Here is a 12,761-nt window from a genome sequence, read left to right as displayed (position 1 = left end):
TATTTTTGTTTGGCCAAATGAAGGATGGGTGCACTCTGCGGGAAGCGGCACGTGCGTGATGGGGAGCTTATTGATGCAGCAAGACGCTGGCTCCGAAGTGGACCAGGAGAATAGCACCATGTGGGCATACAGGCCGTCCCAGTCAGGTGGCGTAAGGCCCTCGCTCTGAACAGAGATTATTTTGAAAAACAGGGTTTTGGAGCATAGTTAACCTGATTTCAGAAAGAAATTGTTGCATTTCTTATTGAACGTCCCTTGTATGTACAACCACAGCATCCTTCTTAGATTGTTTGTAGATGATATTGTCTTTTACAAAAGAATTAGGCAACATATCTCCATGATGCAAAGCTGAAAATTGAACCTGAACAATAAAAGCTGAGATGTCTTCCACATGAGATCTAAAAAAATTCCATTAATTTCTTTTGAACGACGAATAACAAAAATTTGAATTTTGGTTGGTTGATTTCGGGAAGGGGACCAAACAGCGAGGTCATAGGTCCCATCGGATTAGGGAAGGATGGGGAAGGAAATCTTTCAAAGCAACCATCCCGGCATTTGCCTGAAGCGATTTAGGAAAATCACGGTAAATCTAAATCGGGACGGCGAGACGCAGGATTGAACATTCTCACCGAATGCGATTCCTGTGCACTAACTAATGCTCCATCTTGCTCGATAAAAATTTGAATGTTGTCGGTTCACTTAAATATCTAGTGATTACAAACAACTTAAACTGGTACGCTCACACAAAAAACGTTGTAGGGAACGTTAACTGAAGACTGCGTTTTACCGGCAGAACACATGGAAAGTGCAACGAATCTAGTCAAGGCACTACCGACACTACACTTGTCCGTCTTCTCTCCTGTAGTATTGCTACGCGAAATGTGATCCTTACTAGACAGTACTGACAGGGGACACAAAATACAAATAAGTACAGCGCGTTTTGCTTTATCAAATGGTTCAAATGGCTCTGAGCACTATGGGACTCAACATCTGAGGTCATCAGTCCCCTAGAACTTAGAACTACTTAAACCTAACTAACCTAAGGACATCACACACATCCATGCCCGAGGCAGGATTCGAACCTGCGACCGTAGCAGTCGCGCGGTTCCGGACTGCAGCGCCTAGAACCGCGTGGCCACAGCGGTCGGCTTGCTTTATCACCAAATAAGCGAGTCGGAGCGGAAATTGCTAGAACAAAAACCCTTTTCATTGCGGCGAGATCTTTTCGCGAAATTACAAACACCAACCTTCTTCTCCGAATGCCAGTATTATTTTTTTACTCACACTTGCATAAGGAGAAAAGACCGTCGTGATGTAACAATAGAAATCAGAGCTCACATGTGCTCCTCTGGAGTAGTTCTATGAACCCTACAGCAAGCACACAAATGTGAATTGATGAGTACTCATACCGATTTGGACGTAGATACTTCGTTCGGTGCCTTCGAAGAGAACTTCAACGACATGTCACATTTGGAACTCCATAAAATAGTAAGAACAGCACCGCAAAGGCCCATTCCGCCGCCAACAGACGATGCCTGACAAACTTCTGCACCGCTGTCGAGATGGAAAGGGCGTGGGACACTGTAATGGTACACGACGTACTGTCCGTCCCTAGCCGAAACGTCTGATGGTAAGTATAAACATAGATGTAGGTGCAGATGCTTCAGCCACTGGACTCTTTTGGAACGATGGGCAGTAGAGCGCTGGACAAGCCATCCTCATTTGGGTTTCCCATCTTCCCCTAAATCACATCAGAAAGTTGACAGGATGATTTCTTTAGCAACATGACAGAGACTTCCGTCCCCTCTGCTTGCCCTTCCGAGCTGTCAAGCATTTTATATGGTGGGAAAAATAAATCTGGCCCAGAAAAATTTGTAAGACTCACACAGAACTGACCCTTGTTAATTAACGGGAAAACTAATGGGAGAACGGTCCATCACAAAAAATGCAGGAAAACGTGATTTCGGCGTTTTGGCAAAACCTGCAGCAAAGTCTGCAATGTAAAGCTTCGTGGCAAAAAGGCATAAAACAGGCTCTGTGGCGAATAAAAACCGCAACTATCGGAAAAAATGTTTGGACACACAAAACCGTTACTCCAGTGAAAAAAAGTCTGGAATAAAGTCCTACGGAATTTCAACGCCGTTTGTCTATGTAAGTGAGAATTAAGGGATCATCGTGTCGACACATTACCACAAAGGTGCTGTATCTGCATCCTTCCTAATTTACTGCTGTGCTTGAGTTAAGGCGACTAGAAAATCTTTCGCTTGTTGATTGGTTCAAATGGCGCTGAGCACTATGCGACTTATCTTCTGAGGTCATCAGTCGCCTAGATCTTAGAACTAATTAAACCAAGCTAACCTAAGGACATTACACACATCCATGCCCGAGGCAGGATTCGAACCTGCGACCGGAGCGGTCGCTCGGCTCCAGACTGTAGCGCCCAGAACCGCACGGCCACTCCGGCCGGCCGCTTGTTGAGTTCCGCCGGTAGTTTCTGAAGTGAAGTGGAGTTCTTTCCATTTCTTCTTGGTTCAGTTTGTCGGTCTTGTGAACTTACAGCACATGACTGACTACGCATCAGAAAATCCCCAAAAGTAGTTTGAAGAGTAGTTGTATAATCTCAAGATTGGTGTTTGGTGCACAATTTCTGGCGTCAGGATCGCAATACGATTCTTTCATCAAACTGTTGATGCTAACCAGTGTGGTGTCACCGCCAGACACCACACTTGCAAGGTGGTAGCCTTTAAATCGGCCGCGGTCCGTAGTATACGTCGGACCCGCATGTCGCCACTATCAGTGATTGCAGACCGAGCGCCGCCACACGGCAGGTCTAGAGAGACTTCCTAGCACTCGCCCCAGTTGTACAACCGACTTTGCTAGCGATGGTTCACTGACAAAATACGCTCTCATTTGCCGAGACGATAGTTAGCATAGCCTTCAGCTACGTCATTTGCTACGACCTAGCAAGGCGCCATTACCAGTTACTATTGATGCTGTAAAACATGTACCGTCAAGAGCGATATTCACCATTTATGGATTGAAGTTAAGTATTCAACAACTACGTCCTTTTTTGCTAGTCTAATTTCCTTGTCCTGTTCCAGACCTCACGCCAGCCTGCGTGAGCTAAAACACGTGCCTTTTGGCTTCCTCTAATATTACGGTGTTGGTCTCCTGCCAACCCACAACAACCAGTACGTCCAGAAACCGTTTAATCCATATGTGGATCAAATTACTTAAGATAGACGACTGTGTGGATATTTTCAGCAAGACAGAGCAATAGCATACGCCGCATTGACAACCATATTACGAGCGCGTGAGGTGTTCGCTGAGGGGATGACAATCATCATAGGCAGTGCCGTCTTCTGGCCACCTCGATCGCCTCTCTGTGGTCTTTACGTAAGGGCAAACTTACGGGCTAGTTGTAATCAAATAATCCTCCCACTCTGGAAGAGCGACATCAGAACACTGAAAACGCTCTTGCTGTTATACCTCACGGACAGCTGCTAGGCTTGTCTCACAGTTTGAAAAATGGAGTACACCGCTGCATTGACATCAACGGTGGTCATTTGCACCATGCTGTATGGTGTTCATTAACAAGGATTAGACCCACGTCAGTCATAGTGCAACTCGACCCGGTTTCGTATCTACGGCCTGATGACTTGTTTGAATATAGACACAAACCCCCGTGAATCAGTCTGTCTATTAAAAAAACTGTCTGTTAAACATAAGACCTAAATGCATAGCTTGAGAACTGTGACCAGTTGTCCAGCAGAAGAAATTCATTCCACAGTAGCGAAGATGAACGAGTCCTCATAGCTCTTAAAATTTGCCCTATAGAGCCCAAGTTTACTGAACTTCTCTGTTGTTTTGATCCATAGTACCTCTTCCAAAAGTATGGAAAACAGAGAACATGCGGTAGAGGAGATTTGTTTCACGATATGGAAGATGAAGGTATGCTCCTAGCTCTTAAGGTACGCATTTGAGAGGCATGTCAATAAGACGTTTTTACTTCGAATGATCGTTCTTGTCATATCCTTGGAACACCTTGCATATTCTGATCAAGCTTTTGTAGCTCTCTGGAGTTGCGGTGACTGTTTACTCCAAACCCCAATTGATTAAAGAATATTCGGCTAATACCCGTATCCGAGTTTTCATTTTCCTCTTGCATTTCCATTATTGCATCGTAGTTCAGATGTGGAGATGCCTTTGGCATGGCATGAAACATGTCACCATATATATTACCGATAATAGAGGGTGGAGGCCGTGGCAAAGTTTGCATCTCTGGCGTCTTTCATTTTCGTGTCCCCGTCTTGCCTGCTCAAATTGTAAGACAGGAGCTGACGTAGATGTGTGCCAGTGTTTATGGTCTTTTGCTGCTTTGCACCAATTAATTTGGTCAACGTCTAAACTCTTTAGGTTCTTCTCCAACTGGTCCATATAGCGCTTCAGTGAATGCACCACGAGACCTTCTACTTTACAAAATTTGTCTAGGAAATTGTTATTTTTCATCCGCTAGTCATGCCCAACCCATCTGAGTTGGTGGCAGATAACGGTGGCTTCTATATTATATGTCTTTGCTTTCTCAAGAACAGTAACGTTTGTTATAAAGTCATACCATTTGATGTACATAATGTAGATAAGCTTCTGCTGGTTGAAGCTTTCTAGTTTCTTAAGATAACGGTGATACAATGTCCAGGTTTCGCAACCATAGAGCAGAGTAGGAACAACAATTACTCGGTACACTATTAGTATGGTGCATAGCGTCAGATTTTTATTCAAGGAGACCCGATGTAGGAGACGTCCTAAAGCTTTTCCGATGAGGAAGTAGTTGATGTACTTCCTAGATAAGGGAAGTAATCTACTTGTTCTAATGGTGTGCTGGAAACAGAGATATTGAAATTCGGAAAGGCAGCGGCAGAAGCTTGCTGTGCTTGTTTTTTGGATGTTGATGGTCAGACCAAACCGTTTACATGCAGTACCGAAACAATGTACAGACACTAGCAACTCTGCGAGCGTGTGAGCTACAGAAGCATTGTCGTCAGCATACTGCAGTTCAGTAAGCTAAGTGACACTTGTGAACCTTACGATGTGTACTCTGGACTCTTTAAAGAGCCCTTCTTCAAATATGCGTTTAAGTTCCATGCATTGCTAATAGATGTTGTTATATAAAGCACGGCAGCTAGATACAGAGCAAACACACGCTTGTTTGAGTCCATTAGTAATAGGACATATGTCAGACGCGCCCAAACATGTCATCACGGAGAGCTGGAATCAACTGAACAAGTGTTCAGGGCAGTCTAAACTTTTTAACACCTCTCACATAGCTTCTCTGGGCACTGTATCGAAGGGATTCAGATGGTTCAAATGGCTCTGAGCACTATGGGACTTAACATCTGAGGTCATCAGACCCCTAGAACTTAGAACTACTTAAACCTAACTAACATAAGGACATCACACACATCCATGCCCGAGTCAGGATTCGAACCGGCGATCGTAGCGGTCGAAGGTTCCAGACTGAAGCGCCTAGAACCACTCGGCCGCACCGGCCGGCTTACCAAGGAGTCTTCTAGGCCATAGAACACAAATACTTCAAAAAATGGCTCTGAGCACTTTGGGACCGTAGCGGTAGCGCGGTTCCAGACTGTAGCGCCTAGAACCGCTCGGCCACTTGGGCCGGCCACAAATAGTAAAAGCTTATGCTGTTGCTAGCACTTCTCCTGCGGACACTGTCATCATTACTGCAAACATGAAATTATATACACAGACCTTCCTCCGGAATCAGTCTGTCTATTGGTGGAAACGTATGAATGTCGCTACTGTAGTGGCTGAGATAAGCCGTAACAAACAGAGAGGAAATGTATATTGAGTTTTTCCGGGCCAGTTTTATTTTGTCCATGATGTTTGACCACATTCTCCTGACCGATTAGTTGAAAACTTCACTGTAAACGTTTCTAGCTACGTGTAATGTAGATACCGCAATAACCTTTCAAGCGTCGATAACTTCAGCAGACGAATCATTGTGTACCATTTGTCGCCGACTGACGACTGTCCGTTGGCCGATCCGAGGACGGATCCAATAAAGGAAAATTGCCCGCATCGCAGTCTACGACGGTTCGCTATCGACCGACGCGGGAAACTAATCCCCGTGCGAGAAGGCGGTGCGAGGTGTGCGCGAGGCGAGGTGCGAGCGCAGCTATCGATTGCCCGTGAATCAGTAAGGCGCGATTCGGCGCGAGGTGTGGGCTCCCACGCCGTCAGGAGCGGGCCGGCCGCGCTGCTCATTCCGGCTGACAGGGCGCGCGCCACCTGTGCCGAGTAGCGCAGTAATTGGCTGCGTGTCTGGAGAGGAGCGCTCTTCCAGGCGCCGCGCCGCGGACTGCGCCAAATGGAACAGCCTTCGCTCCGCTACTCTGACAGCTCCAGCCCCATTTGTCGGGGCGGGGATCGTGGCACTTGCTCTCCAATCACGCAATAATTTATCCCCCATTACGCTCCCCAACTGGAAGGAGCACTTCTTGTCATTTAGTTCACAAGCTCCGTAATAACATACGCTTATGTTCCTGAAAATCTGAGGGTCCATAAGGAATGAATATAAACTCGGAGAATATTAACAACAAATAGTTAATACAATTATACGGGGTGTCTATCCAGAGAGCCGCCAGGCGCATATTCTCTGGTCTTTCGGCAGATATTTGCAAATTTTGTTTTTTGAATGTGCAAGTGGCGTCAGCCCAGACAAAACACTGTCAATCAAGTCCTGGTGCGACATCCAGTGTGGGCGGAAAGTGTTGATTCGCCGCCCATTAGAAAGAAAATTATTTTTAGTGCTGAATTTTACGTGCCGATTCAACAGAGCAATTCCAAGCAAGTCTAGTGCGATATTCGTGTTATCGATGTATACACTACTGGCCATTAAAATTGCTACACCAAGAAGAAATGTAGATGATAAACGGGTATTCATAGGACAAATATATTGTACTGACATGTGATTACATTTTAACCCAAATTGGGTGCATACATCCTGAGAAATCAGTACCCAGAACAACGACCTCTGGCCGTAATAACGGCCTTGATACACCTGGGCATTGAGTCAAACAGAGCTTGGATGGCGTGTACAGGTGCAGCTGCCCATGCAGCTTCAACACGATACCACAGTACATCAAGAGTAGTGACTGGAGTATTGTGACGAGCCAGTCCCTCGGCCACTATTGACCAGACGTTTTCAATTGGTGAGAGATCTGGAGAATGTGCTGGCCAGGGCAGCAGTCGAACATTTTCTGTATCCAGAAAAGCCCGTACAGGACCTGCAGCATGCGGTCGTGCATTATCCTTCTGAAATGTAGGGTATCGCAGTGATCGAATGAAGAGTAGAGCCACGGGTCGTAACACATCTGAAATGTAACGTCCGCTGTTCAAAGTACCGTCAATGCGAACAAGAGCTGACCGAGACTGTAACCAATGGCACTCCATACCATCACGCCGGGTGATACGCCACTATGGCGATGACGAATACACTCTTCCAATGTGCGTTGGCATCGATGTCGCCAAACACGGATGTGTCCATCATGATGCTGTAAAGAGAACCTGCATTCATCCGAAATAATGACGTCTTGCCATTCGTGCACCCAGGTTCGTCGTTGAGTACACCATCGCAGACGCTCCTGTCTGTGATGCAGCATCAAGGATAACCGCAGCCATGGTCTTCGACCTGATAGTCCATGCTGCTGCAAGCGTCGTCGAACTGTTCGTGCAGATGGTTGTTGTCTTGCAAACGTCTCCATCTGTTGACTCAGGGATCAAGACGTGGATAAGATGCCCTGCTAGTGAAACGAGGCCGTTGGGACCCAGCACGGCGTTCCGTTTTACCCACCTGAACCCACCGATTCCATATTCTGCTAACAGTCATCGGATCTCGACCAACGCGAGCAGCAATGTCACGATACGATAAACCGCAATCGCGATAGTCTACAATCCGACCTTTATCAAAGTCGGAAACGTGATGGTACGCATTTATCCTCCTTACATGAGGCATCACAACAACGTTTCATCAGGCAACGCCGGTGAACTGCTGTTTGTGTATGAGAAATCGGTTGGAAACTTTCCTCATGTCAGCTCGTTGTAGGTTTAGCCACCGGCGCCAATCTCGTGTAAATGCTCTGAAAAGCTAATCATTTGCATATCACAGCATCTTCTTCCTGTCGGTTAAATTTCGCGTCTGTAGCACGTCATCTTCGTGGTGTAGCAATTTTAACGGCGAGTTGTCTATTAACAGAGGCAGTAAAGCACGAAGAATAACTAGTACTTTAGCGTCGACAGCACTGGCCTGGCTCGCGCTGACCACTGTCGCCATGCAGTAGCAGTGCTGCTCAGTCGCTGCTGGAATACTGGTTGTTCTTCGTATTTTACTGCCCGTGTTAATTTGGGACCGCTGTATCGAATGGGCAGGTAAAATTTCGCTTTAAAAATCATTTTGTTTGTAACGGGAGACGAACCGATGCTTTCCGTCCACACTAGACGTCACATGAAAGATGTGATGAGCAGTTTTTGTTTGGGATGTCTCCAGCTGCAGATTGGAAAACGAAATTGTAAATATCTGCCGAAACAGCAGAGAAGAAACACCTTATGACTCTTAGAGAAACACCCATGATCGACTTACTTGACGTATTTGATGATCGACTTGTCCAGTGTTACTGTCATTCTTCTTTCTACTTCTTTCGGTACTGCCTCTATCCCGCATTATGCGCAGGGTCGGCAGGGTTAAGTACGGATGTGGCATGTTTAATGTTGAAGGGGTGGCCGGATGCCCTTCCTGCCACCACCCCATACTCCCCGGGACGGAATGAGTGTACCCCACCTGTCTGCATCTAGTGTAAATCGTGAAATAGTGTGAATGTATTTCAAATGTCTGCGAGTCGTGTAATTGAGGTGGGACGTGGGGACCAGCCCGGTATTCACCTAGTAGGATGTGGAAAACCGCCTAACAACCACATCCAGGCTGGCCGGCACACCGGCCGTCGTCGTTAATCCGCCGGGCGGATTCGATCCGGGGCCGGCGCGCCTGCCCGAGTCCAGGAAGCAGCGAGTTAGCGCTCTCGGCTATCCTGGCGGGTCCAGTGTTACTATCATTATCGAAGAAAAATTGGTATAACATAGCTGATTCGAGCATTTTAAATAATTCATCAGTTTCATTTGAAAATTTGTATCGGACCAGGACTCGAACCTGGATGCTCCTCTTCTCTAAAACGGTTGTCTTAGCTACCTCGGATAAGGTTCGACCAGCATACGGCTATCTGATTACGCATGCGTACCATCGGTCATTCCCTTGAGGGAATGCAGTTAGGCTGCAAGCAATCTGGAAAATCTGTGGGGTCACAGTATCAGTGATGAGCAGCACTTGGGAATTTCGGTCGAACGTGAAGCGCGTCCGGGAGGTCGAGCCGGCTAAGGCAAGCGTTCTAGAGAAGCAGGCCATCCAGGTTCGAGCCTTGGCCCTGCACAAATATTCAAGTGCAGCGGCTGAAATCTCTCAATGCTCAAAACAGGAAGGTGATACCGATTTCTTTTACCTTATTAATGTTTCAGGGAGACAGCTCATGTCGTGGCCTAGCAGCTCTGTCTTTGTGACAAGGAAGATCGGCGTTATTCCAACCTCATTGAGTGACGAGCCGTCAGACAACGTCATACACAAAAGTATGGCTCAGAGAGTACATCGAATGTTTCATTAGCATGGGAATGAGTTCGAATGGTGTATGTTCGAGCTCAGATGACTTCATGGTGTTGCGGTTTGTGAAGTTAATATTGGGAGAGTATGTACAGATTTACTTGGCCCCTAGTGGTGCAGGCGGCACCGTAGGAAGGGGACAACGACAGTAGTGGGGATTCCCTTACGGAGGGGCACAGCACGGTAGAGGACGTGTAGTTCTACCGCGGAAGCCTTCACAGAAACACTTATTTCGCATAACGTCCAAGCTACTGCTAGGGACTCTCCAAATGATCATATTACGAGGTTGTGCCAGGACGACCACTAATTCGACAAGACATCTGTATATTATAGAAGGTACAGTCGGTTACAGGATTTCACTGAAACTGCAACAGAAGGAGCGATTTATTTTAGCCTGACTGAGAAACAGTTTTTTTCTTTCTCTTGTCTTTATGCTAAACTCAGCTTCCTTTGACTAAACACAGTGAGTTGTACACAATTTTATATTGCTAAGACGCTAATGTAGTTGCAAGTGTGACAGAATTCTGAGACAGTCTACTCTCGTTATTAAATAAACAACTGAGAACAAGTCAGCTCAGTAGCTTACGGAAAGATCATTCTCTCTATGAAAATAAATGTGAAATTTCTTCACTTATGTTGTTGCAAATCCATACTAATTCTCATTCTACCAACTAACTATGGCCCTTCAGATGATTACATTATTTCATTGATAAAAATCTGTAGCTACTCTTATGTCACGATAAATAAGAGAGTGTCACTAGCTAGACATGTGGCAATCCTCCTTGCATGCTATCATTTGCTAAAAACTCGTATCGATATCTCGAACTTTTACGACTTATAAGAGATTATGTGAGTATTTCAGTTTCCTTCTATCATTTGCGAGCACGTTTGGAAGTGAGTGTGGTACATGCAATCCGTTTTCTCGACATTCGAAACAGATATAAATCTCAAGTTTTAAGAAAAATTTAATGTGTTAGCTACATATTATATACATACTGTATGACCTAACATGCACCAAATGCAAACTAATAATGACCCCTATTTTTCATCTAAAAGTATTCGAATTCCGTGCAGTATCTTACTTGATGTCGAAATATCACAATATTAACCCAATAACTAAATGGCAGGCTGTTCATCATGAAGCCGACGAATGAGGCTGAGAGCTTCAAGAAAATCAAATTTTTCTCCTAGTAGTTTCATTCAAACAATTTGCATCCTATTTTGGGCGTCTTCTTTTATCTGCCAAATGAAATTATTTAGCGTTCCCGTTATTATCATTGTTAGTTCTACGAGCAAACAGCGCTGCAAGAATTTGTGCTCCTCTACTTTGTATATGGTCGCTGTTTCCTACTAGTACTACATGATGTAGATCTCAAACACTGCATTAATATCACACTGTAGACTGTACATGGGTTGCAAGCAGTCTCCTCCTCAGAATATGTCTTCTCTGAATAACCCGAAGTCTACCACTTACCCTACATACAACTTAGCCTAAGTGATCGCTTAGCTCCATATCTTCAGGCATTGTTTAAATGACCCTAAAGACTCCAGTTGCTATTCATAAATCATGCAACCAAAGGCTACTGATTTTTTTTTTTTGAATTTTTGTGAAGGGCAAGGATATATATTCTTGCACTGATTTTTTGTTCACTTATGAGAACATACTATCATGATTATCGGATAACACTTCAGCAGAGGTAATCGCGTCAATTGGGAGAGATCTGAAGTCACAAATAGTAGTGTCTGTTACGTCTTGTGCAGCGCACTTCCTTGTGACACAACCTAAAACACGCAAACTGCAATTGCCAAGAAATTTTGCTGAGCCTAGATACATCAAACACACCTCGCTACTTCTGTTGTGTCGAGTCTGGTGGTCTAGTGGTGAAGTAAGATCGAATCCCGGTCGAAACACAGAAATTTTTCAGTCCGCCGTTAATCTACACTTAACCTCACAATGACGTGACGATTCTCCACGAACTATACATAGTTCGAATTCCACATTAAACTGCAATGTCTGTTTCCCTGGTAGGATTATTGTGATAGGTTAGGGATACGCAAGGCGTTAAAGTGGTGTACAATTGAAAGACTTACATCAGGCCGTTGAGCGAAGTGAAATTATTATTATTATCATTGCCTCTATCGTTAACTGTCTGGAAAGCTTGCATCAATAGCGCGAGCTGAATTAAGTCTGGTCGGTTTTCCTGGAATCGATGGTAGTTTCCCAGGAAAAGGTCATTTTGTTCGAAATGGATACGTTACGTTGCACGTCAGAGAACGTTGCAGCCAAGCAGCGTTAAGTGAGAGGCTGGCTCACCTGCCGGACTTGGTGATGATCATCTCGGTGCCCAGCTCGTTGAACTTGTCCCAGAGCTCCTTGGTCTCGAGGTGGCAGACGACGTGCCGCAGCTCCTCGCTGTTGCAGCGCTCCTGCAGCAGCGGGTTGCGCGTGGGCGGCGGCGACGAGCTCTTGCTGCCGCCGCTGCCGCCCCCGCCGCCGCCGCCCCCGCTGCCGGTGGGCGTGCACACGCCGCCGTCCGCCGTCGACGACGAGATCTCTGGCGGCGTCTCGCGGCCCTCCGCGTCGCTGCTGCCCACCGACGATGGCGTCGGCGTCGGCGTCGTCGTCGTCTCCACCAGCTTCTCTGCAACGCGAGAGACACGTCGTCAAGACTCCGGGCAAGAGCGGCGCCAAACGTGTCGGAATAATCGTAAACAGGAACCCCCACTAAAGAAGTAAATGATTGCTTAATATTTCAACTTAATCTTCTCGGGTAACTAACCGCGTCAACCCTGAAGACGTCCTCGATATTACGAGAAACATTCTCCGCTCTCCGCCTACACTTCCTAATCCCACGGGAAGATACATTTAGTAGATGGAGAGGATTTTATTGGACCAACACACTGCGGAAACCTTCAAATACTTAATGCCCATTTAATGAATAACTTAAAAGACTATAAGCGAGCGATGTACTTAAGAACACTGTACGACACATTCTGTCACATCAAAGTCTATTCTTCCTGAATTTGGTAACGAAAAACA

At 45.8% G+C, this 12,761-nt stretch overlaps 1 protein-coding gene across 1 annotated transcript in view; it reads right to left on the bottom strand.

Moving 5' to 3' along the window:
- The window catches only part of LOC126456009 (T-box transcription factor TBX20-like), a 195,555-nt gene extending 183,347 nt beyond the window's left edge, over nucleotides 1-12,208 (bottom strand). The window contains exon 1 of the mRNA XM_050091765.1: nucleotides 12,036-12,208. Within this exon, the coding sequence (XP_049947722.1) occupies nucleotides 12,036-12,058 (23 nt within the window). The 5' untranslated portion in view covers nucleotides 12,059-12,208. The remainder of the gene's footprint in view (nucleotides 1-12,035) is intronic.
- Between the last annotated feature and the right edge of the window lie 553 nt (nucleotides 12,209-12,761).

This window comes from Schistocerca serialis, chromosome 2 (genome assembly GCF_023864345.2).
Source record: "Schistocerca serialis cubense isolate TAMUIC-IGC-003099 chromosome 2, iqSchSeri2.2, whole genome shotgun sequence".
Classification (NCBI taxonomy): Eukaryota; Metazoa; Arthropoda; class Insecta; order Orthoptera; family Acrididae; genus Schistocerca; species Schistocerca serialis.
The sequence above is the reverse complement of the archived record's forward strand: the minus strand, read 5'-3'. Positions and strand labels throughout refer to the sequence as shown.